Source organism: Colias eurytheme, chromosome 32 (assembly GCF_061535395.1).
Source record: "Colias eurytheme isolate Ceu_HAF_F1 chromosome 32, ilColEury1 Martin Lab GWU primary, whole genome shotgun sequence".
NCBI lineage: Eukaryota > Metazoa > Arthropoda > Insecta > Lepidoptera > Pieridae > Colias > Colias eurytheme.
In genome coordinates this window covers 6,730,856-6,756,379 of record NC_143011.1, presented here as the reverse complement: position 1 = coordinate 6,756,379, position 25,524 = coordinate 6,730,856, and the positions used below count along the sequence as shown (strand labels likewise).

Genomic DNA, 25,524 nt, shown 5'->3' with positions numbered 1-25,524 from the left:
CACTGAATACGAGTATTCGTTTACACTAAAAGATCACGAAAGAATGCTCTTGCTCTATCTCTATGTTCGTTTGGTCTAAATGCATGATCGTTATAGATGATTCTATTGCTGTATTTAACAGAAATTTTCGTGTGTTTGCGAACTTATGAATAGGCTGGCTCTGATATAGTTTTAATTTTTATCTAATCTGAGACAGTGTAATGTATTAACTACGTAATAAAAATCAATTATTTTTTGCAAAATATTATATTTTATTATCATTTTGGAAGGTCAGCAAATAAATAAAACTCAAAAATATGTAAAATACACTTTATTCAGTCGAAACACTAAGATTCAATACCAAAATCGTCGCCTATATTAACGTGACGGTATTATCATGACTTGAAATTTGACACTCAACGCGCCTAACGAAGTTTCACTTCAAATCTGCCTACATGCCACATGTACATTTTGCCCCTATGGCCCCGCAGTTACAGTGAAGTATTCGAACGATTGCCCCTGACGAGTCCATTCGAATACAATCGGCGGTTCTTCTTTGAACTTCGTCGCATCGGCGGGTGGTTTGGTTTTGGTCTGAAATGTGAAATTATTTATATTATAGTCGAGCCGATTTAATAGGCAACATTTGACATCTATTAATTTTATCTTCCTGCTTAAAAACATCGATTAAAGCGAATTAATCGATACGGACTTGAAACATTTGTCAATCGAACTTGAAACACCTATGTCAATTTTAAAATTCATCAGGCGAATCCCTGTCCCCGTAATATACTTTCTTTCGTAAATTTAAGGAGCAAAATAAGAGAAGTATAATACATAATTAAAAAAACACAACGCATTTATTAATTATTTATGATAATTTTTATTCACAAGTAATCAATGCATTCGATTCTAGATGTCAGATTTCGATTTTTAGAGTAAAGTCTCTGGTATTTAAAAAGAGAAAAGGTTTATTGACACAAAATTGTAGCGACGTCAGTTCTTTAAATCAGAAATTGTTTATTATGTTTAGAATGGTTTATCAGTCAAATCAAATCTTTAAATAATTACTTGTATCGGTCATTATTATTATAAATATGTAATCGTAATTGAAAAAAGTTCTGCAAATGTGCAATTCTAACAAAACGAAATAACATATTATTCTATGTCGCCGTTACTAGGTTACGTTGTTGAATTTTGTTGAACTGTCAAATGTTGCCTATTAAAATGGCTCTACATTAACTTGTGATTGAAGAGCAAACAAAATATTGATGTGTTTAAAGCTTAGATTATGTATTAGCGCGCGCATTGCTCTGTGTCCATTTTACCGAGTGTGTGTCCCACAATCACGTGATCACGTAAAAAATAATTCAACGATTTTGCTAATTTTTTCCTTAAAATTCATGTTTCCTTCTCTCGCTTCGCGCAGCCGGCAAATAGCGCTTCGCTAATGTGAGCATTTTGTCTATGAAAACATAATCTTAAACGATAGTTCATGAGCGGGCGGAAAAGTTGGGCGGGTTGCTTGTTAGGAGAGTGTACACATAGAGTTTTAAGAATTCATCTATTTGAAAAAAAAAGCTGCGTCTGGAATAACTTTTTAAGTACGGTAGGATGTGGTAGAAAATTTGTTAGGATTTGGTAGAAATATAATATGATGGGAAGGATAGGAAGGATAGGAAATGGGAGGTTTTGGTAGAAAAACTTCGGATTTAGTAGAGAATTGGTAGAAATTATTAGTAAAATGGTAGAATTTAGTAGAAAATACGTCGGATTTGGTAGAAAATAGTAGAAAAATTGATAAAATTTGGTAGAAAATGGAAAATGATAGGTTAGATAAATTAATAGATCAACAACAGTTTTATTCAAATTCAAATTCAAATTCAAATTATATTTATTTGCAAGAATGTAGTTACAAATTATAGATGTTTTTAATTACAATATTATGTGGCTAATACATTCTACCCATTGATTGGGTGTGCAAATATTGAAAAGAAAGTTGATTAGTCTAATTATTTAAATGTACACACAATTCAATTTTCACAATTACGCGAACGCACTACGATTAACACGATTATATCACACACTTATCACACACAATTCAGTTTACACTACTTAAAAGTCATAAATTCTTCAATGTCATAAAATTGTTTCACCATCAACCAGTTCGTCAGTTTATTTTTGAAAAAATTTACTGGTAGTTCCTTGAAATTGTCCGGTATTTTATTATATATTTTAATAGCCATAAATATTACACTGTTTTTAGCTTTGTTAATTCTACACGTTGGGAAATGTAATTTGTTTTGGTATCTTGTCAACATATGCGAATTTACTTCTCCTTTCTTCTTAAAGTATTCCGGGTGATATTTTACAAATAAACATACTTCTCTTATGTACATGCAAGTTAAAGTAAGGATCCGTAATTTACTAAACAGAGGTCTACAACTGTCTCTTTGGTTCAAACCGCACAGAGCTCTGATACATTTTTTTTGTGAGACAAATACCTTCCGCACATCACAAGATTGTCCCCATAGAATGATTCCATACGAAAGTACAGAGGAAACGTAGGCATGATAAGCATTTATTGCTGCATTCATAGAAACAGTATCTCTTAAACGCCGTAATACGTAAACGAAACGATTAATTCTGTCACAAACGTAATCAATATGTTTGTTCCATTTTAGACCTTCATCCAACAAAACACCCAAGAATTTATGATGATCTACTTGTTCTATTACTTGGTTATCACACTTTATATTTAGGTTTATTTTGGAGCAATTCTTTGTATAAAATTGAATTATTTTTGTTTTTAATAAGTTAATTTTAAGATTGTTGTCTTCTAACCATTTTACAATATTTTTAACTGCTTCATTTATATCTCTCTCGTACGTTTCCTTTTCAGTACATTTAACAATTAGGGTAGTGTCGTCTGCGAATAAAACTGATTTGTGTTTCACTGATTTCGGTAGGTCATTAATATACAAGAGAAATAAAAACGGGCCGAGCACACTTCCTTGTGGTACACCTGATCTATTAGTTTTTTTTACTGATCTATATACGTTTCTTGATTGATTTACTATTTGTTGTATTTCCACAAACTGATTTCTATCCTTTAAATAACTAGCGATCCATTCTTTGGCAATTCCTCTTATACCATATTTATCTAACTTAAGCAAGAGTAATTCATGGTCTACAAAATCAAATGCCTTGCTCATATCTAGAAATATAGCGCTTACGGGTTTTTTTTCGATGAAGGCTTGAATTATTTCTTTCACCATATCAAAGCATGCTAATGAAGTGGAACTATTTTTCCTAAATCCAAACTGTTCTTTACATAAGATCTTGTTTCTATCAATATAATTTCTAATTCTTTCTAAGATTACTTTTTCAAATATTTTAGATATCACTGGTATTAACGCTATCGGTCTGTAATTCTTAATATCTTTCGGATCGTCTTTTTTAAATAATGGTTTTATCACTGATGTTTTCAGCGCGTGTGGAAAAGTTCCCTGTTCCATCGATAAATTTACAAGAAAAGACAACGGTTCGCAAATATGGTCACTGCATGATTTTAATATTTTTGTACTTATTCCATCTGTTCCTACTGAATTAGTGTTATTAAGTGATTTTATTATTTTACAAATTTCGTTACTGTTTGTAGGTGTTAAGAATATAGTATTGCAACTTTCTGTAGTCAAAGTCTTTTTTATGGCATTTACATCAAAATTAAATTTTGTTTGATTTGTGATGTCAATAAAAAAATTATTAAACTGTTCGCAAATTTCATTCATTGAGTCGTATATTTTATTATTAATTACAATCTCTTCAATTTCTGTAATATTGGTTTCGTCATTAATATTATTAGATATCATTTGCCATAATGCTTTGTTTTTATTTTTTGCCAATTTAATAAATTTTTCACTTTGAATTTGTTTTGATTTAAGAATGCACCTTTTTAGTATATTTTTATATTTCACATAATGATTCCAACTATGAGTATACATTTTTTTTATATATATATTTTTAAGATAAAGTTGTCGCTTTCGTATACAACATTTCTTCAATCCTTTTGTTATCCAGTTAAGATTAGATTTTCCTGTACTTCTCTTTATCTTAATAATAGGAAAACAAAGATCATAAAACAGTTTGAATAACTCATAAAAAGCATTGAAGCATTCATTTAAGTTATTAAATTCATGTATTTCAGAGAAGCTTAACGATGACATACATTCACAAAATTTACGAATATTCTCATTACAGTAGTCTCTTTTTGTTTCAAACCAGGATACATTTGTTTTGCGCTTTATCATACTAACTTTTAATATCTGTGCCGTTTCATGGTCTGACAAACCGAGGTGTAGTACTTCTGTGTTCACATTTCTTTTTATATTTGTTGCTATTTGGTCTATGCATGCATTTTTCCTAGTAGGTGTTTTTATTAAGCATTCAATATTAAAGTTCTGTAGTAAAGTAATGAGTTCATCTGAAAACTTAGTCTTTTTAAGAATATCAATATTCCAATCTCCACATAATATTATTTTTTTATTTTTAAGTCCAATCCTTTGTAATATATCCTGAAGGTTTCTTATAAAAATATTTATGTTTTGACTAGGGATTCTATATATACAAATTATCACTGTATTTAAGTGCTTTAATTCTATACCACAACATTCGAAAAATAAATTGCAACCATAATCCCTTATAAAGTCTAGATTGGTGCATGGAATGTCGTGCTTAACCAAAATACATGTTCCACCTCTTCTTTGTTTACGAGAAAATGATGATATTAACTTATATCCTGGTAATTTAAGTAACTGTTCATTTCCCTTTTTAATAAACGTTTCACATAAACATATGATGTCAATGTTGTGTGATTTATCTAGTTGTGATATTGCCAAATACAGTTCTTCTGACTTATTAATAGCTCCGGCTATATTTTGATGTAAAATTGTCAAAAATTGTGTTTTAGATACGAAAAAATTTTGAATTTGATGGAGTATTTTTATTTTTCAATATTAAATTACTATTTGGTATGTCCTCATTTAACTGGTTCGGTTTTAGAGTATGTAAAACATTTTTTGACCTCTTAAAATAATAGGGAATAGTGCCTTTTTTTACTGGATAGGAATTGTTTTGATTATTTTGGAATATATTGCATTTTTTTGAAGAAGCAAGCCTTTTTTTAATATTTTTGGGATTTAAAAATGTATTTGCATATTCTAAGCTGTCAATTTCTATATTTAATCTATTTGTTAAATTTTCAATATAATTAAGTCTGGAATTATAAAATGTATAATCTTCATCAATATCAATATATGTACAATTTGTATGTCCTCTTAAAAAAAGTTTCATTTTTGTATTAAGAAATTTCTCATTCAAGTAACGGTTATATTTTACATTTAATATAAATATTTTATTATTTTTTAATTTTCCCAATAATTCTAGTAAATTTGAAATTAGAGTATATGGATTTTTGTCATTGGAACCTAAGCCCAATATTAATATGTCTTCATTATTTATAGATTGTATCAAACTTTCACAGCTGTTTAATATTTCACTTGAAGGAGCATGCGGTTTTGTCAAGCCAAATATTTCATAACAGTCGTTCCACTTATTTTTCCGTTTTTCCAGCATACTTATAGACAAATTTCTAACGCGTTCATCACCCATAATTATAATTTTACGTTTTATTACCTTTGTGCTGACATCTGTTATGGTTTGTTGACAATTGGTAATTTTATTTTTGTCGGTACCGTCACATTCTTTATTTAATATTAGTGGCTTAGTTATGTTATAGTTTAAAGTATTTTTATCCAAACCCATATCAGTAGTAACACTATGAGAATTGTGTTTTTGTTGTAAGTTAGTTAATGTTTTCTGTTTGATTTTAGGATAAGTGTTGTGAATAAATATATTTTCATTGTAGTATTTTAAAGGTGAGTGCCGTGGTGTTTTAAAACTTATATTCATTATAGTCTGTTTTATAGGCGTTTTATTCGAGATACCTGTTAATGTTTTATCCGATTTAGTATTTAAAATTAGACTTATCAAATTCTGTACTTTTTTCTCACTTTTGTGTAATGTTTGTCTAAGATTATAACATTGTTTTGTTAGGTTATAGATAGATTCTTGTGCGGATATTAATTCGGTTTGTAATTTGCTTATTTCTTGATTCTCATTGAACACTATTGAAGTATTTGGAGTGGATATAATATGTTGACTTGTCTTTGTAGATAAATCCGTGTAACTTGAACTGGATAAACTTAAAAAAGAATCATTTAATATTTCTTGTAGATTTGATTCAGACCTTTGTTTAGGGAGTGTTTTCTTTCTGATAGTTATATTATCCATTTTATAAGTTCAAATAAAGCTGTACAATGTTTATTCAAACCGTTAATGTGTGACTAAATATTTTAATTGTTGGTCAGCTGTTCTTTGTTTAATGACACTTAATGTCAATTTTATACCTACGTTAATATCTGTAATAATTGTGTTTTACTTACGTTTTATTTTACTTACGTTTTGTTTCCGATACTTTACTTACTACTTGTTAGGTTTAAATATAGTTACTGTCTCCCAACTTTCTTTGTTCCAAATTTGACGTAACGGTCGTTGTATGTGATGGTTTTTTGGATTCCGTATTTCCACGTAAATCGCAGGTTGTTGACGAAGATAACATTAATCGCACTTATTTACTGATTACTTGTTAATTTGAACACACTTTTTTATTAACTTTTGTACTTTTAATAATTTTAAATTGTAAAAAACTCGAGAGCTGATGTTACGTATGGCACTAGCGCCACCTATCGCCACCTATATATTCATTATAGAATGCCTGTGGCCAGTGTTACGTGGCATAAGCTGGTAAGTACGGTAGGCGGTACAAAAGAAATATCAGAGAAACGATCAGTGCGCTCGCAAGTTCGTCACTGTTCATACCGCGCTCTATACAAACAAATAGTATAGTGGTCACAAATATAGTTTGATATGTTGCAATGTGTTTATTGTAACCAAATAAATAACGTGTGTGTATTATATGTGTCTATGCGAGCTGTGTGTGTGTGCGCACCTTGCCGCGCGGCAGCTTGAGGTGCACGAGCTGTGTGTGAGTGCGGAGGGCGGTGCGCTGGGAGAAGGCCCTGCCGCAGTCGGTGCAAGCGAACGGCTTCTCGCCGGTGTGCGTGCGCGCGTGGTTGATCAGCGTGCTGCGTGCCTGTGGAGGAAATTAACTATATGTGATGTGATATAGATTAGCAGAGATATTTTATAGATAGATCATTTATAGATATTTTATAGAGATATATTAGTAGAGATATTTTCAAACATTAAATGTACGAACAAAACCTAGCCGAATAGAGTCTTATTGTAAAAGTACTAAGCTCATCATATACATTTGATAGAAATAATAAGCTGTATTTTGTATTTTACGCAAGAAAAATTGTTTAGTTTTTAGCATTATTATTTGTACTCGCAATAATTATTAGTGTGTAGTGTCTACCTGTTTCTTACCTAATAAAAGTTCGTATATTACTTCATTTTTAATCAATCGAATTCAGAATAAAATCGAGTAATTTAATCACCTATTTTAATATTAAAATAACAATTTCCATATTGTAACTATCCAAAAATATTGAAGCTGGCGATCGATAATTAATATCGGCCTCGAATAGAATAGCATTTGTTGCTGCATTGTTAGAATGAATTTATCTAACAATGTCTACGCAATTTCGGTCAATTTTTGTACTGATATAGATTAGGGTTTCGTTAAGTTTTCTGCATAGGTACAAAAGCTAAGCCATTTCAGTTTCCATTATCACTTCAATGGAAATTAAATGACCTGATCAAAGATTACAATTCCTTAAAAATTTCCTTGTAAAGCACTTGAATGATTTGAATGCTATAAATGTAAATATTAAACTTTATGCATATTATATGCGTATGTATTCGCTTCGAATGGTGACGGAAGCCTACGTTTTTATTTTTGCGATTACGTTTAAAATAATGTTTTAACTGCCTATACATAATAATGTTTTTATAGACAATATTAAATACAGATGCTCTTTACTTGCGAATAAACAAAAATAAATCTAATTCTTCCATTTGTGCATAGTTTACTGTATATTTTAAATGGAAATGTAATTTTGTTTAGTGTAAAAGCATTAATCACTACATAATATAAAACAATGTCGCTTTCTCTGTCACTATATCCATATGTATGCTTAAATCTTAATATTGTAGTAAATATATTATGAGAAAATAGCTAGAGTGATTTTATTTCGTGAACTGTGAATAGAATAGGAGATAATGTTGTAGATTTTTTAACGTTCAATTTTATGAAAAAGCGCGGTATAACTTTGCGGGAGATTTTCCTTTGCTTGTTTATTTCTTAAGTCTAGTGAAATTATTTACCATGGTACTAATGTGGCGCCAACCTGAATTATTTTATGAGAAATTTTTAAAGATGAAAAGAAAATCGTTCACGTTCGTCTTTCCTATATTATAAGCATAGGTAAATTATAGCCTTTATGCTTATGATAAACTTCGTTCAATATCGAGTTATAAGTAACTGTGTGTTTGTATGAACTGACTTCTTTACAGATAGAACAAACCTTAAAATAGTAAAATTAATGAAATAATTTTAGGTGATTGAATATAACAGTAGAGTGTTACGTAGTAATTAGTTCCCGTTCCCATGAAATTTCCAGAATAAAAAGTAGCCTGTGTCTTATCAAATTTCATTGTATTCGGTTCAGTAGTGTTTGCGTAAAAGAGTAACAAACATGCATCCATCTTCACAAAGTTTCCCATTAATTATAATATTAGTAGGATTTAGTGTATGATTAAAATGTATTTATTTTTAAGTTTAATTCTAATAAAACGCTTCAACCCAAAGAGTTGTTTCATTTATGAGGTTCCAACATTACATAGTTATAAATGTTATTTCTTCCTATATTTTAAAGAAGACTATAAATAAGACTACAGTCAATAACTCAATACAATTTAGGTTTAACAGATTTCGATATTTGTAGATTTTTAAATTATAATTACACAGATGTCACACTTGTCAATAAAATAATAGCTTTCCATGTTGATTCCATGTTTTACGATGCCTACTAACTTACGATGTATACTAACCTAACCTCACTATGTCAAATTGTTTTAAAACAGGCGTAGAGCATTCTTTCGTTGTTCTTAGTGCGTTCGAAAAGAATATACTACAATATGCAATATTCAACACTGAATACGAGTATTCGTTTACACTAAAAGATCACGAAAGAATGCTCTTGCTCTATCTCTATGTTCGTTTGGTCTAAATGCATGATCGTTATAGATGATTCTATTGCTGTATTTAACAGAAATTTTCGTGTGTTTGCGAACTTATGAATAGGCTGGCTCTGATATAGTTTTAATTTTTATCTAATCTGAGACAGTGTAATGTATTAACTACGTAATAAAAATCAATTATTTTTTGCAAAATATTATATTTTATTATCATTTTGGAAGGTCAGCAAATAAATAAAACTCAAAAATATGTAAAATACACTTTATTCAGTCGAAACACTAAGATTCAATACCAAAATCGTCGCCTATATTAACGTGACGGTATTATCATGACTTGAAATTTGACACTCAACGCGCCTAACGAAGTTTCACTTCAAATCTGCCTACATGCCACATGTACATTTTGCCCCTATGGTCCCGCAGTTACAGTGAAGTATTCGAACGATTGCCCCTGACGAGTCCATTCGAATACAATCGGCGGTTCTTCTTTGAACTTCGTCGCATCGGCGGGTGGTTTGGTTTTGGTCTGAAATGTGAAATTATTTATATTATAGTCGAGCCGATTTAATAGGCAACATTTGACATCTATCAAAATTATCTTCCTGCTTAAAAACATCGATTAAAGCGAATTAATCGATACGGACTTGAAACATTTGTCAATCGAACTTGAAACACCTATGTCAATTTTAAAATTCATCAGGCGAATCCCTGTCCCCGTAATATACTTTCTTTCGTAAATTTAAGGAGCAAAATAAGAGAAGTATAATACATAATTAAAAAAACACAACGCATTTATTAATTATTTATGATAATTTTTATTCACAAGTAATCAATGCATTCGATTCTAGATGTCAGATTTCGATTTTTAGAGTAAAGTCTCTGGTATTTAAAAAGAGAAAAGGTTTATTGACACAAAATTGTAGCGACGTCAGTTCTTTAAATCAGAAATTGTTTATTATGTTTAGAATGGTTTATCAGTCAAATCAAATCTTTAAATAATTACTTGTATCGGTCATTATTATTATAAATATGTAATCGTAATTGAAAAAAGTTCTGCAAATGTGCAATTCTAACAAAACGAAATAACATATTATTCTATGTCGCCGTTACTAGGTTACGTTGTTGAATTTTGTTGAACTGTCAAATGTTGCCTATTAAAATGGCTCTACATTAACTTGTGATTGAAGAGCAAACAAAATATTGATGTGTTTAAAGCTTAGATTATGTATTAGCGCGCGCATTGCTCTGTGTCCATTTTACCGAGTGTGTGTCCCACAATCACGTGATCACGTAAAAAATAATTCAACGATTTTGCTAATTTTTTCCTTAAAATTCATGTTTCCTTCTCTCGCTTCGCGCAGCCGGCAAATAGCGCTTCGCTAATGTGAGCATTTTGTCTATGAAAACATAATCTTAAACGATAGTTCATGAGCGGGCGGAAAAGTTGGGCGGGTTGCTTGTTAGGAGAGTGTACACATAGAGTTTTAAGAATTCATCTATTTGAAAAAAAAAGCTGCGTCTGGAATAACTTTTTAAGTACGGTAGGATGTGGTAGAAAATTTGTTAGGATTTGGTAGAAATATAATATGATGGGAAGGATAGGAAGGATAGGAAATGGGAGGTTTTGGTAGAAAAACTTCGGATTTAGTAGAGAATTGGTAGAAATTATTAGTAAAATGGTAGAATTTAGTAGAAAATACGTCGGATTTGGTAGAAAATAGTAGAAAAATTGATAAAATTTGGTAGAAAATGGAAAATGGTAGGTTAGATAAATTAATAGATCAACAACAGTTTTATTCATTATAGAATGCCTGTGGCCAGTGTTACGTGGCATAAGCTGGTAAGTACGGTAGGCGATACAAAAGAAATATCAGAGAAACGATCAGTGCGCTCGCAAGTTCGTCACTGTTCATACCGCGCTCTATACAAACAAATAGTATAGTGGTCACAAATATAGTTTGATATGTTGCAATGTGTTTATTGTAACCAAATAAATAACGTGTGTGTATTATATGTGTCTATGCGAGCTGTGTGTGTGTGCGCACCTTGCCGCGCGGCAGCTTGAGGTGCACGAGCTGTGTGTGAGTGCGGAGGGCGGTGCGCTGGGAGAAGGCCCTGCCGCAGTCGGTGCAAGCGAACGGCTTCTCGCCGGTGTGCGTGCGCGCGTGGTTGATCAGCGTGCTGCGTGCCTGTGGAGGAAATTAACTATATGTGATGTGATATAGATTAGCAGAGATATTTTATAGATAGATCATTTATAGATATTTTATAGAGATATATTAGTAGAGATATTTTCAAACATTAAATGTACGAACAAAACCTAGCCGAATAGAGTCTTATTGTAAAAGTACTAAGCTCATCATATACATTTGATAGAAATAATAAGCTGTATTTTGTATTTTACGCAAGAAAAATTGTTTAGTTTTTAGCATTATTATTTGTACTCGCAATAATTATTAGTGTGTAGTGTCTACCTGTTTCTTACCTAATAAAAGTTCGTATATTACTTCATTTTTAATCAATCGAATTCAGAATAAAATCGAGTAATTTAATCACCTATTTTAATATTAAAATAACAATTTCCATATTGTAACTATCCAAAAATATTGAAGCTGGCGATCGATAATTAATATCGGCCTCGAATAGAATAGCATTTGTTGCTGCATTGTTAGAATGAATTTATCTAACAATGTCTACGCAATTTCGGTCAATTTTTGTACTGATATAGATTAGGGTTTCGTTAAGTTTTCTGCATAGGTACAAAAGCTAAGCCATTTCAGTTTCCATTTTCACTTCAATGGAAATTAAATGACCTGATCAAAGATTACAATTCCTTAAAAATTTCCTTGTAAAGCACTTGAATGATTTGAATGCTATAAATGTAAATATTAAACTTTATGCATATTATATGCGTATGTATTCGCTTCGAATGGTGACGGAAGCCTACGTTTTTATTTTTGCGATTACGTTTAAAATAATGTTTTAACTGCCTATACATAATAATGTTTTTATAGACAATATTAAATACAGATGCTCTTTACTTGCGAATAAACAAAAATAAATCTAATTCTTCCATTTGTGCATAGTTTACTGTATATTTTAAATGGAAATGTAATTTTGTTTAGTGTAAAAGCATTAATCACTACATAATATAAAACAATGTCGCTTTCTCTGTCACTATATCCATATGTATGCTTAAATCTTAATATTGTAGTAAATATATTATGAGAAAATAGCTAGAGTGATTTTATTTCGTGAACTGTGAATAGAATAGGAGATAATGTTGTAGATTTTTTAACGTTTAATTTTATGAAAAAGCGCGGTATAACTTTGCGGGAGATTTTCCTTTGCTTGTTTATTTCTTAAGTCTAGTGAAATTATTTACCATGGTACTAATGTGGCGCCAACCCGAATTATTTTATGAGAAATTTTTAAAGATTAAAAGAAAATCGTTCACGTTCGTCTTTCCTATATTATAAGCATAGGTAAATTATAGCCTTTATGCTTATGATAAACTTCGTTCAATATCGAGTTATAAGTAACTGTGTGTTTGTATGAACTGACTTCTTTACAGATAGAACAAACCTTAAAATAGTAAAATTAATGAAATAATTTTAGGTGATTGAATATAACAGTAGAGTGTTACGTAGTAACTAGTTCCCGTTCCCATGAAATTTCCAGAATAAAAAGTAGCCTGTGTCTTATTTTCATTGTATTCGGTTCAGTAGTGTTTGCGTAAAAGAGTAACAAACATGCATCCATCTTCACAAAGTTTCCCATTAATTATAATATTAGTAGGATTTAGTGTATGATTAAAATGTATTTATTTTTAAGTTTAATTCTAATAAAACGCTTCAACCCAAAGAGTTGTTTCATTTATGAGGTTCCAACATTACATAGTTATAAATGTTATTTCTTCCTATATTTTAAAGAAGACTATAAATAAGACTACAGTCAATAACTCAATACAATTTAGGTTTAACAGATTTCGATATTTGTAGATTTTTAAATTATAATTACACAGATGTCACACTTGTCAATAAAATAATAGCTTTCCATGTTGATTCCATGTTTTACGATGCCTACTAACTTACGATGTATACTAACCTAACCTCACTATGTCAAATTGTTTTAAAACAGGCGTAGAGCATTCTTTCGTTGTTCTTAGTGCGTTCGAAAAGAATATACTACAATATGCAATATTCAACACTGAATACGAGTATTCGTTTACACTAAAAGATCACGAAAGAATGCTCTTGCTCTATCTCTATGTTCGTTTGGTCTAAATGCATGATCGTTATAGATGATTCTATTGCTGTATTTAACAGAAATTTTCGTGTGTTTGCGAACTTATGAATAGGCTGGCTCTGATATAGTTTTAATTTTTATCTAATCTGAGACAGTGTAATGTATTAACTACGTAATAAAAATCAATTATTTTTTGCAAAATATTATATTTTATTATCATTTTGGAAGGTCAGCAAATAAATAAAACTCAAAAATATGTAAAATACACTTTATTCAGTCGAAACACTAAGATTCAATACCAAAATCGTCGCCTATATTAACGTGACGGTATTATCATGACTTGAAATTTGACACTCAACGCGCCTAACGAAGTTTCACTTCAAATCTGCCTACATGCCACATGTACATTTTGCCCCTATGGCCCCGCAGTTACAGTGAAGTATTCGAACGATTGCCCCTGACGAGTCCATTCGAATACAATCGGCGGTTCTTCTTTGAACTTCGTCGCATCGGCGGGTGGTTTGGTTTTGGTCTGAAATGTGAAATTATTTATATTATAGTCGAGCCGATTTAATAGGCAACATTTGACATCTATCAATTTTATCTTCCTGCTTAAAAACATCGATTAAAGCGAATTAATCGATACGGACTTGAAACATTTGTCAATCGAACTTGAAACACCTATGTCAATTTTAAAATTCATCAGGCGAATCCCTGTCCCCGTAATATACTTTCTTTCGTAAATTTAAGGAGCAAAATAAGAGAAGTATAATACATAATTAAAAAAACACAACGCATTTATTAATTATTTATGATAATTTTTATTCACAAGTAATCAATGCATTCGATTCTAGATGTCAGATTTCGATTTTTAGAGTAAAGTCTCTGGTATTTAAAAAGAGAAAAGGTTTATTGACACAAAATTGTAGCGACGTCAGTTCTTTAAATCAGAAATTGTTTATTATGTTTAGAATGGTTTATCAGTCAAATCAAATCTTTAAATAATTACTTGTATCGGTCATTATTATTATAAATATGTAATCGTAATTGAAAAAAGTTCTGCAAATGTGCAATTCTAACAAAACGAAATAACATATTATTCTATGTCGCCGTTACTAGGTTACGTTGTTGAATTTTGTTGAACTGTCAAATGTTGCCTATTAAAATGGCTCTACATTAACTTGTGATTGAAGAGCAAACAAAATATTGATGTGTTTAAAGCTTAGATTATGTATTAGCGCGCGCATTGCTCTGTGTCCATTTTACCGAGTGTGTGTCCCACAATCACGTGATCACGTAAAAAATAATTCAACGATTTTGCTAATTTTTTCCTTAAAATTCATGTTTCCTTCTCTCGCTTCGCGCAGCCGGCAAATAGCGCTTCGCTAATGTGAGCATTTTGTCTATGAAAACATAATCTTAAACGATAGTTCATGAGCGGGCGGAAAAGTTGGGCGGGTTGCTTGTTAGGAGAGTGTACACATAGAGTTTTAAGAATTCATCTATTTGAAAAAAAAAGCTGCGTCTGGAATAACTTTTTAAGTACGGTAGGATGTGGTAGAAAATTTGTTAGGATTTGGTAGAAATATAATATGATGGGATGGATAGGAAGGATAGGAAATGGGAGGTTTTGGTAGAAAAACTTCGGATTTAGTAGAGAATTGGTAGAAATTATTAGTAAAATGGTAGAATTTAGTAGAAAATACGTCGGATTTGGTAGAAAATAGTAGAAAAATTGATAAAATTTGGTAGAAAATGGAAAATGGTAGGTTAGATAAATTAATAGATCAACAACAGTTTTATTCATTATAGAATGCCTGTGGCCAGTGTTACGTGGCATAAGCTGGTAAGTACGGTAGGCGGTACAAAAGAAATATCAGAGAAACGATCAGTGCGCTCGCAAGTTCGTCACTGTTCATACCGCGCTCTATACAAACAAATAGTATAGTGGTCACAAATATAGTTTGATATGTTGCAATGTGTTTATTGTAACCAAATAAATAACGTGTGTGTATTATATGTGTCTATGCGAGCTGTGTGTGTGTGCGCACCTTGCCGCGCGGCAGCTTGAGGTGCACGAGCTGTGTGTGAGTGCGGAGGGCGGTGCGCTGGGAGAAGGCCCTGCCGCAGTCGGTGCAAGCGAACGGCTTCTCGCCGGTGTGCGTGCGCGCGTGGTTGATCAGCGTGCTGCGTGCCTGTGGAGGAAATTAACTATATGTGATGTGATATAGATTAGCAGAGATATTTTATAGATAGATCATTTATAGATATTTTATAGAGATATATTAGTAGAGATATTTTCAAACATTAAATGTACGAACAAAACCTAGCCGAATAGAGTCTTATTGTAAAAGTACTAAGCTCATCATATACATTTGATAGAAATAATAAGCTGTATTTTGTATTTTACGCAAGAAAAATTGTTTAGTTTTTAGCATTATTATTTGTACTCGCAATAATTATTAGTGTGTAGTGTCTACCTGTTTCTTACCTAATAAAAGTTCGTATATTACTTCATTTTTAATCAATCGAATTCAGAATAAAATCGAGTAATTTAATCACCTATTTTAATATTAAAATAACAATTTCCATATTGTAACTATCCAAAAATATTGAAGCTGGCGATCGATAATTAATATCGGCCTCGAATAGAATAGCATTTGTTGCTGCATTGTTAGAATGAATTTATCTAACAATGTCTACGCAATTTCGGTCAATTTTTGTACTGATATAGATTAGGGTTTCGTTAAGTTTTCTGCATAGGTACAAAAGCTAAGCCATTTCAGTTTCCATTTTCACTTCAATGGAAATTAAATGACCTGATCAAAGATTACAATTCCTTAAAAATTTCCTTGTAAAGCACTTGAATGATTTGAATGCTATAAATGTAAATATTAAACTTTATGCATATTATATGCGTATGTATTCGCTTCGAATGGTGACGGAAGCCTACGTTTTTATTTTTGCGATTACGTTTAAAATAATGTTTTAACTGCCTATACATAATAATGTTTTTATAGACAATATTAAATACAGATGCTCTTTACTTGCGAATAAACAAAAATAAATCTAATTCTTCCATTTGTGCATAGTTTACTGTATATTTTAAATGGAAATGTAATTTTGTTTAGTGTAAAAGCATTAATCACTACATAATATAAAACAATGTCGCTTTCTCTGTCACTATATCCATATGTATGCTTAAATCTTAATATTGTAGTAAATATATTATGAGAAAATAGCTAGAGTGATTTTATTTCGTGAACTGTGAATAGAATAGGAGATAATGTTGTAGATTTTTTAACGTTTAATTTTATGAAAAAGCGCGGTATAACTTTGCGGGAGATTTTCCTTTGCTTGTTTATTTCTTAAGTCTAGTGAAATTATTTACCTTTTTTTTTTTTTTTTTTTATACATGATAGGCAGGCGTTTGACCACTATCCCGCCTGATGTAAAGCGGTGATGTGATCTATGAAGGAGCACGTCTGCCTAGAAGAAGCCTATTCACTCTAGACTTGAAGAGCTGCAGATTATAATGGTCCGGGAATACTGACGATGGAAGAGAATTCCACACCTTTGCAGTTCGAATGAAAAATGAATTCGCATAACGCTGAGTGCGTGTGTGCGGTATATCGACTGTGAAGGGATGGAACCCCATTCCACGCCTGGATGTTCGATAAAGAAATGGAGAAGGTGGAATAAGGTGGTGGAGTTCATACGCACATTCACCGAAATGTATTCTATAGAAGACCGACAGACATGCAACTTGTCGGCGGTGATCTAAACTTTGAAGGTTACGACGAATCAACGAGGGATCGGCAATAATTCTGCAAGCTCGTCGCTCGATGGAGTCCAAAGCTCCAAGGTGAGTTTTGGCGGAACCCGCCCAAAGATGACTACAATACCATGGTACTAATGTGGCGCCAACCTGAATTATTTTATGAGAAATTTTTAAAGATTAAAAGAAAATCGTTCACGTTCGTCTTTCCTATATTATAAGCATAGGTAAATTATAGCCTTTATGCTTATGATAAACTTCGTTCAATATCGAGTTATAAGTAACTGTGTGTTTGTATGAACTGACTTCTTTACAGATAGAACAAACCTTAAAATAGTAAAATTAATGAAATAATTTTAGGTGATTGAATATAACAGTAGAGTGTTACGTAGTAACTAGTTCCCGTTCCCATGAAATTTCCAGAATAAAAAGTAGCCTGTGTCTTATCAAATTTCATTGTATTCGGTTCAGTAGTGTTTGCGTAAAAGAGTAACAAACATGCATCCATCTTCACAAAGTTTCCCATTAATTATAATATTAGTAGGATTTAGTGTATGATTAAAATGTATTTATTTTTAAGTTTAATTCTAATAAAACGCTTCAACCCAAAGAGTTGTTTCATTTATGAGGTTCCAACATTACATAGTTATAAATGTTATTTCTTCCTATATTTTAAAGAAGACTATAAATAAGACTACAGTCAATAACTCAATACAATTTAGGTTTAACAGATTTCGATATTTGTAGATTTTTAAATTATAATTACACAGATTTCACACTTGTCAATAAAATAATAGCTTTCCATGTTGATTCCATGTTTTACGATGCCTACTAACTTACGATGTATACTAACCTAACCTCACTATGTCAAATTGTTTTAAAACAGGCGTAGAGCATTCTTTCGTTGTTCTTAGTGCGTTCGAAAAGAATATACTACAATATGCAATATTCAACACTGAATACGAGTATTCGTTTACACTAAAAGATCACGAAAGAATGCTCTTGCTCTATCTCTATGTTCGTTTGGTCTAAATGCATGATCGTTATAGATGATTCTATTGCTGTATTTAACAGAAATTTTCGTGTGTTTGCGAACTTATGAATAGGCTGGCTCTGATATAGTTTTAATTTTTATCTAATCTGAGACAGTGTAATGTATTAACTACGTAATAAAAATCAATTATTTTTTGCAAAATATTATATTTTATTATCATTTTGGAAGGTCAGCAAATAAATAAAACTCAAAAATATGTAAAATACACTTTATTCAGTCGAAACACTAAGATTCAATACCAAAATCGTCGCCTATATTAACGTGACGGTATTATCATGACTTGAAATTTGACACTCAACGCGCCTAACGAAGTTTCACTTCAAATCTGCCTACATGCCACATGTACATTTTGCCCCTATGGCCCCGCAGTTACAGTGAAGTATTCGAACGATTGCCCCTGACGAGTCCATTCGAATACAATCGGCGGTTCTTCTTTGAACTTCGTCGCATCGGCGGGTGGTTTGGTTTTGGTCTGAAATGTGAAATTATTTACATTATAGTCGAGCCGATTTAATAGGCAACATTTGACATCTATCAATTTTATCTTCCTGCTTAAAAACATCGATTAAAGCGAATTAATCGATACGGACTTGAAACATTTGTCAATCGAACTTGAAACACCTATGTCAATTTTAAAATTCATCAGGCGAATCCCTGTCCCCGTAATATACTTTCTTTCGTAAATTTAAGGAGCAAAATAAGAGAAGTATAATACATAATTAAAAAAACACAACGCATTTATTAATTATTTATGATAATTTTTATTCACAAGTAATCAATGCATTCGATTCTAGATGTCAGATTTTGATTTTTAGAGTAAAGTCTCTGGTATTTAAAAAGAGAAAAGGTTTATTGACACAAAATTGTAGCGACGTCAGTTCTTTAAATCAGAAATTGTTTATTATGTTTAGAATGGTTTATCAGTCAAATCAAATCTTTAAATAATTACTTGTATCGGTCATTATTATTATAAATATGTAATCGTAATTGAAAAAAGTTCTGCAAATGTGCAATTCTAACAAAACGAAATAACATATTATTCTATGTCGCCGTTACTAGGTTACGTTGTTGAATTTTGTTGAACTGTCAAATGTTGCCTATTAAAATGGCTCTACATTAACTTGTGATTGAAGAGCAAACAAAATATTGATGTGTTTAAAGCTTAGATTATGTATTAGCGCGCGCATTGCTCTGTGTCCATTTTACCGAGTGTGTGTCCCACAATCACGTGATCACGTAAAAAATAATTCAACGATTTTGCTAATTTTTTCCTTAAAATTCATGTTTAAATAAATAAAATAAATAAATAAATAAACGTTTATTGTCAACATAACACAAATACACCAGAGCATGAGATTTTACACAATATAGGCATTTAGCAACACACATATAATACAAACATTAAATTATTTATCATCAATAAGTAATTATTATCATCAAAAAAAAAAATGTATTCATACTATAATGTGGGAAGGTACTGGGCATTTTCACGTTGACAAAAGGGACCAACTCAGTATTCGGCACGAATGATAGTAAAATCATTCGTGCCACTGATTTTCAGTGGCCCCTAATGACACTTGGAGTTGACAATTACGAAATACAAAAAAAAATAAGAATAAAAATAAACGAGATTGAAACAACAGCAAAATTAAACTAATAAAACACGTCACTAACAATACTTACAATTAAACGAGTATCAGAAATGAGAGAAAAAAAAAAATACAATTAAAACAACCAAAGAAGAGTAAAAAAGGTCTAAAAACAAACAAAAACTTTTTAAAGCGTACAAAAAAAAAATAACAATAAAAAAACAGTAACATATTAAAATAAACTAACGGAAACTAATATTTTATGAAAATCAAACACAGGAATCTATATGAAAAAGGAACTAAGGAATTACTTTCAGTGCCACCAAGGCCTTCAAGAAGCTGAGATCAATAAGTAATTACGATATTTTATACGGAAGTTTTCTTTATTGCGCAATTGGCGCAGTGGTGGTGGAAGATTATTCCAACACATGGTGGCACTGTAGCGGAAGCTACCCCTGAACGCTGCGGAGTGGTGTCTAGGAATGGCTAGTTTTTGGAATGCAGATCTTGTTTCATAGTTTTGGGCACTGCGCTCACCCATCCAAGCAAGTTTAGTATATAGATAAAGTGGAACTTTGGCTTGCATTATTCCGAAAAGAAGTGTGGCAAAATGTAAACGCCTACGCGCCTCCATGTTTAAAAGTTTGGCACTCTTAATGTATGGACTGACATGAGTTCGTGGCGGTATATTCCAGCAATAACGTGCACAAGCGTTTTGTACACGTTGAATTGCTGATTTGGTCCGTGAGAGCAATCTAGGCCCATACACAGTATCAGCGTAGTTGAACTTGGACAGTACAAGCGCATCACAGAGGCGAATGCGAAGAGATGTGTCAATGTATTTTCGTATTCTATATAGAGTTTTTAAGCGATAAAAGCAATTGGAAATAGTAGTGTTGATGTGTTTCTCGAATCTTAAGTTCTCGTCAAAGATTATACCTAAATTTCGAGCCTCGTGTACTCGGTCAATTTTTCTGTCTTTAATTATTAAATTTATGTCATATTGGTTAATTTTATTTATTATATATGGATTACCTAAGATCATAAATTTTGTTTTGGATGGGTTAAGAATAAGTGAGTTACGTTCAGACCATGTATTTATATCCTTTAAATCAGAATTTACTCGAGTAATTGCGTCAAGAGTTTGATTAGGATGAAATGAGTAGTATAGTTGTATATCGTCTGCGTAAATTTGATAGTTACAGTTTTTAATCATATTTACAACATCTGCACTGTACAATATAAATATGAGAGGGCCTAAAATTGATCCCTGAGGAACACCTCTAAGGACACTACTAGTATTCGAGAGTGACCTGCTTCCGTCTTCTTTTAAGACTGAGACAGTTTGAGTACGATTGCACAGGTAACTGTTAAACCATTTCACACTATTCTCATCTAACCCGTAGTATACAAGCTTACAAAGTAGCAGGTTAATGTCTATTGTGTCAAAAGCCCGAGAATAGTCTAACAGTAGCATGATTGTGCCCTTTCCATCATCTTGAGCGCATAACACGTTATCAACAACGTCCATGAGTGCCGTAGCAGTACCTCTATGCTTCCTAAAGCCAGATTGTTGCTCAGGTAAGATGTCATGTAGTTCCAGGAATTCTGTTAATTGTTTGTGAACAAGCTTTTCTATAACCTTTGATAAACAAGGAAGCACACTAATAGGTCGGAGATCTTTCAGGCTATCTGGGTGGTTATTTTTAGGTATAGGATAAACTATTGCTTGACGCCATGAGTGTGGGAATGTATGAGTCTGGAAAGATGTATTTATTATACGGGTTAAAGTAGGCAGCGAATTAGGCAAGGTGAGGAGAAACATATCTAGCGAGATATCGTCAACGCCTATAGCTTGAGATTTGATCTCATTCACAGTTTTAAGTACGGTATTCTCGTCGACAAGCTTGAATTTAAATACAGAGTCATTGAACCTATGAGACTGATAGTAGGTAAGGGTTGACTGGTCAACAGGTATGGTGCCAGGTATATTTAAAAAGTGATCATTAATTTCAACCGGGTTATTAATGTGGGATGGTAAAATAGTGTCTTTTTTTGTGTTGATCTGGACTTGCTCTTTAATATGTTTCCACATTATCGACGGGCGATTTATATTATTGTTAATATATGTGTCAAAATATGCCACCTTTTCCCTATGAATAGCGAGCCTTACATAGTGTTTTAATTCAAGGTAAGTGTCTTTATCTGCACTAAGCTTCGTTTTCCGCGCTTTAATTTGGGCTTTATCGCGACAGTTCATAATTTTCTTCATATTATAGGTTATCCACGGGTAATGTTTCTCTCTTATATGTATAATCTTTTTGGGCGCGTAAAAATCAAAAAGAGACAATATAATATCAGTCAAAGCAGCCACTAGGTCATTTACATCGTCTAGTAACAGTAAATTATTCCACGATATGTTATTTAAAGATTGTTGAAAAAGGTCGTTGTCGATAGTTTTAATGGATCTATAGGTAATATGCTTGGTCAATGGTTTTTCTTTTTTTAGATGTAGTAAGATTGTAATAAAAGCGTGGTTACTAAGGGCTCCGATGTGGTCTACTGTGACGCATGATACTGGAACGTTTGTGCAAACCAAGTCCAATAATGTCTCCGAGTTAGCAGTGAAATGTGTGGGTTCGGTTACGTGTTGTTTTAATTTAAAGGTGCCCAAAAATGTATCTAGTTTTAAAAAATTTGAGTGGTTGCAATTTAAAGTGTTAATGTTGAAGTCCCCTAATAAAATGATATAATCACACCACACAAAAGTTCCCATACTTTCAGTTAAGGCTTCAAAGAACATCCCCGAGTCCATCCACGGAGGGCGATACGCAGTACCCACGACCAGCACTTTACCACGAACTACGAGTTTAAGCCACATCTGTTCTACCATCGGAAAGGCATGTCCAGGATGAGAAACTACCTGTACGGATAGTCCCTTTTTTATGTAAAACCCGACACCACCTCCGCGCGAACGAGTGCTGGGTGGACGCGGCACATGACGCAGCCGGTAGCCGGGCACGACAGGCGCGCGCCCTTCCTCACCTTCGCGTAGCCACGTCTCATTGATAGCCATCAAATCGACGGAGTGACGCAACATAGCCACAAGAAATTCATCATGATTAGTTCCGAGTGATCCTGGGTTTAAGAATCCAAATTTTAATTTATCCTTAACATTAAACATTGCTATCACATACGTTCAAGAATAATATTATTAATAATTGTTTGTTCTTAAGGACCAACAAGTAACAAATACAAAGCCATACAGTGTATATAAGTAACAAGTTATTATAATATATTAGGATACTACATAAATATTGCGAGAGTGAGGGAAATAGTAAATCAATAGGATGTTTGTTCTCACATAGGACAACACCAAAATGCAATACAATATTATTACTAATTATGTGATTCGATTTTATACCTAAATAAAATTTCAAATTGAAGTTTTTTAAGTTAAGGAAAAAATAAAAAGTTAAAATTATTGTAATATGAGTTGAATTGGGCGCATATACATTATTAAAATTATTTAACGTAGACATATTATAAAACATCGTATTCATAATATTGAGATAGAACATAAAAATAAAAGTAGTGACGACAAACATTTCCAAATCGTTTAAGAACAAAAAACCTCATCTATATCTTTTTCACAAGTTATATATACGACTTTTGATTTATTATCTCGCCTGGCAAAAATACGACCTCCTCGGGTCCAGATAAAGCGCCAGTTATTAGACCGGCCCAGTTTTTCGCGAGCTGAATAAAATAAATTACGATTAGTGTACGTGAGATGTTCATTAAGATAAAATCGTCGCGGTGGACCCCCCACCCCCGTATTGGCTGTGTCGGCACCGCGGCGCACGCGCGCCGCACGCAGTAGTTCGTCGCGCAGATGCCGGCGCGTGAGACGCACGACGATGGGGCGCGCGCGCACTCGCTCGTCGCTCGCGCTGCCCGGGCTCTCAACTTCGGCACGCCGTCGTACCCCACGCCTATGTACATTCACTATATCACGTTCATCGAGAGTTAATCCGATCTTCTGCGCCAACGTAATAGCGACATGTAGCAAGTTCTCGCCACTAACCTCCGGTACATTTGTTATCTCGATATCGTTCAACAGCTTCTCTTGCTCCGATTCATTCAGTTGCTTTTTTAATGTATCAATAGACTCAATATTTTGCTGAATCAGCTCCTGCTCGTGCACGGTGCCCGTATTAACGGCTTCAAGTTGCGATACGCGCTCCTCTATATTGTCTAGCCTAGTGCCAAAGTTGGAAACAAGTGCGGAAAGCTTAGATATCTCTAGTCTGAAACTAGATAACTCGGATCGTAAGAGTTGTATTTCACGTGTAAGTAAAGGTGAATCACTTCGAGAAGGATTTGCGTCCTGGAACTCGTCAATATCATGGTCTTGTGTGGTAATATTGTCTAAGGCTTTTGCAGTGCTTTTCGGCTTGCATTTTTGGCAAACCCATTTGGCATTTGTACGCGTATCGGGGCTTAAGTTACAGCATTGCCTATGGTAAGTAACGCTGCATTTGTTACATTTGGCGCCATCTGTCGCCGCAAAGAACTTACCACAGCTGGAACATTTATTAGCCATAATGATTTATAAGAGTTGATCCACCAGTTATTGTAATATCGACTAGATAGATGGCGTGAAGATAACGTTGTTATTGTATGATATAATATGAACTTTTTAATATTTGATATCTTTAATATTAATAGTTGGAGGGATGAGATTTATATTAAAACGAAAGGCCTTCTGCCAGAAACTATAAATAAATCGTTCCAAACCTTATCTCCAATATGATTTTGTGTTCATCAGCTGTTTGATTGTAACAGCCGTTACATCAGCTGTTTGTCAGCCGTGTTAACCGTCGAGATACGTCCACTATAACACAACAGAACACTGAGATAACATTTATCGAGGTAGTATGTGTTAGAATTAATGATTTTGTGCACTTTTTAAACTAATAAATTACGTATAATTAATTAAAAACTTAAATTTCTGCAGAACAGTAACTGTCACTCCAACTGTCATTAAGACTCCCTTGTTTCCTTCTCTCGCTTCGCGCAGCCGGCAAATAGCGCTTCGCTAATGTGAGCATTTTGTCTATGAAAACATAATCTTAAACGATAGTTCATGAGCGGGCGGAAAAGTTGGGCGGGTTGCTTGTTAGGAGAGTGTACACATAGAGTTTTAAGAATTCATCTATTTGAAAAAAAAAGCTGCGTCTGGAATAACTTTTTAAGTACGGTAGGATGTGGTAGAAAATTTGTTAGGATTTGGTAGAAATATAATATGATGGGAAGGATAGGAAGGATAGGAAATGGGAGGTTTTGGTAGAAAAACTTCGGATTTAGTAGAGAATTGGTAGAAATTATTAGTAAAATGGTAGAATTTAGTAGAAAATACGTCGGATTTGGTAGAAAATAGTAGAAAAATTGATAAAATTTGGTAGAAAATGGAAAATGGTAGGTTAGATAAATTAATAGATCAACAACAGTTTTATTCATTATAGAATGCCTGTGGCCAGTGTTACGTGGCATAAGCTGGTAAGTACGGTAGGCGGTACAAAAGAAATATC

General features: G+C 32.7%; 1 protein-coding gene across 1 annotated transcript; it reads right to left on the bottom strand.

The window, feature by feature from the left end:
• Window positions 1-23,440: 23,440 nt before the first annotated feature.
• Window positions 23,441-24,942, bottom strand: LOC149895263 (uncharacterized). Its single transcript, XM_090119309.1, has one exon. The coding sequence runs from the start codon at window positions 24,534-24,536 to the stop codon at window positions 23,550-23,552; it is 987 nt and encodes a 328-aa protein (XP_089975435.1). The 5' UTR covers window positions 24,537-24,942; the 3' UTR covers window positions 23,441-23,549.
• Between the last annotated feature and the right edge of the window lie 582 nt (window positions 24,943-25,524).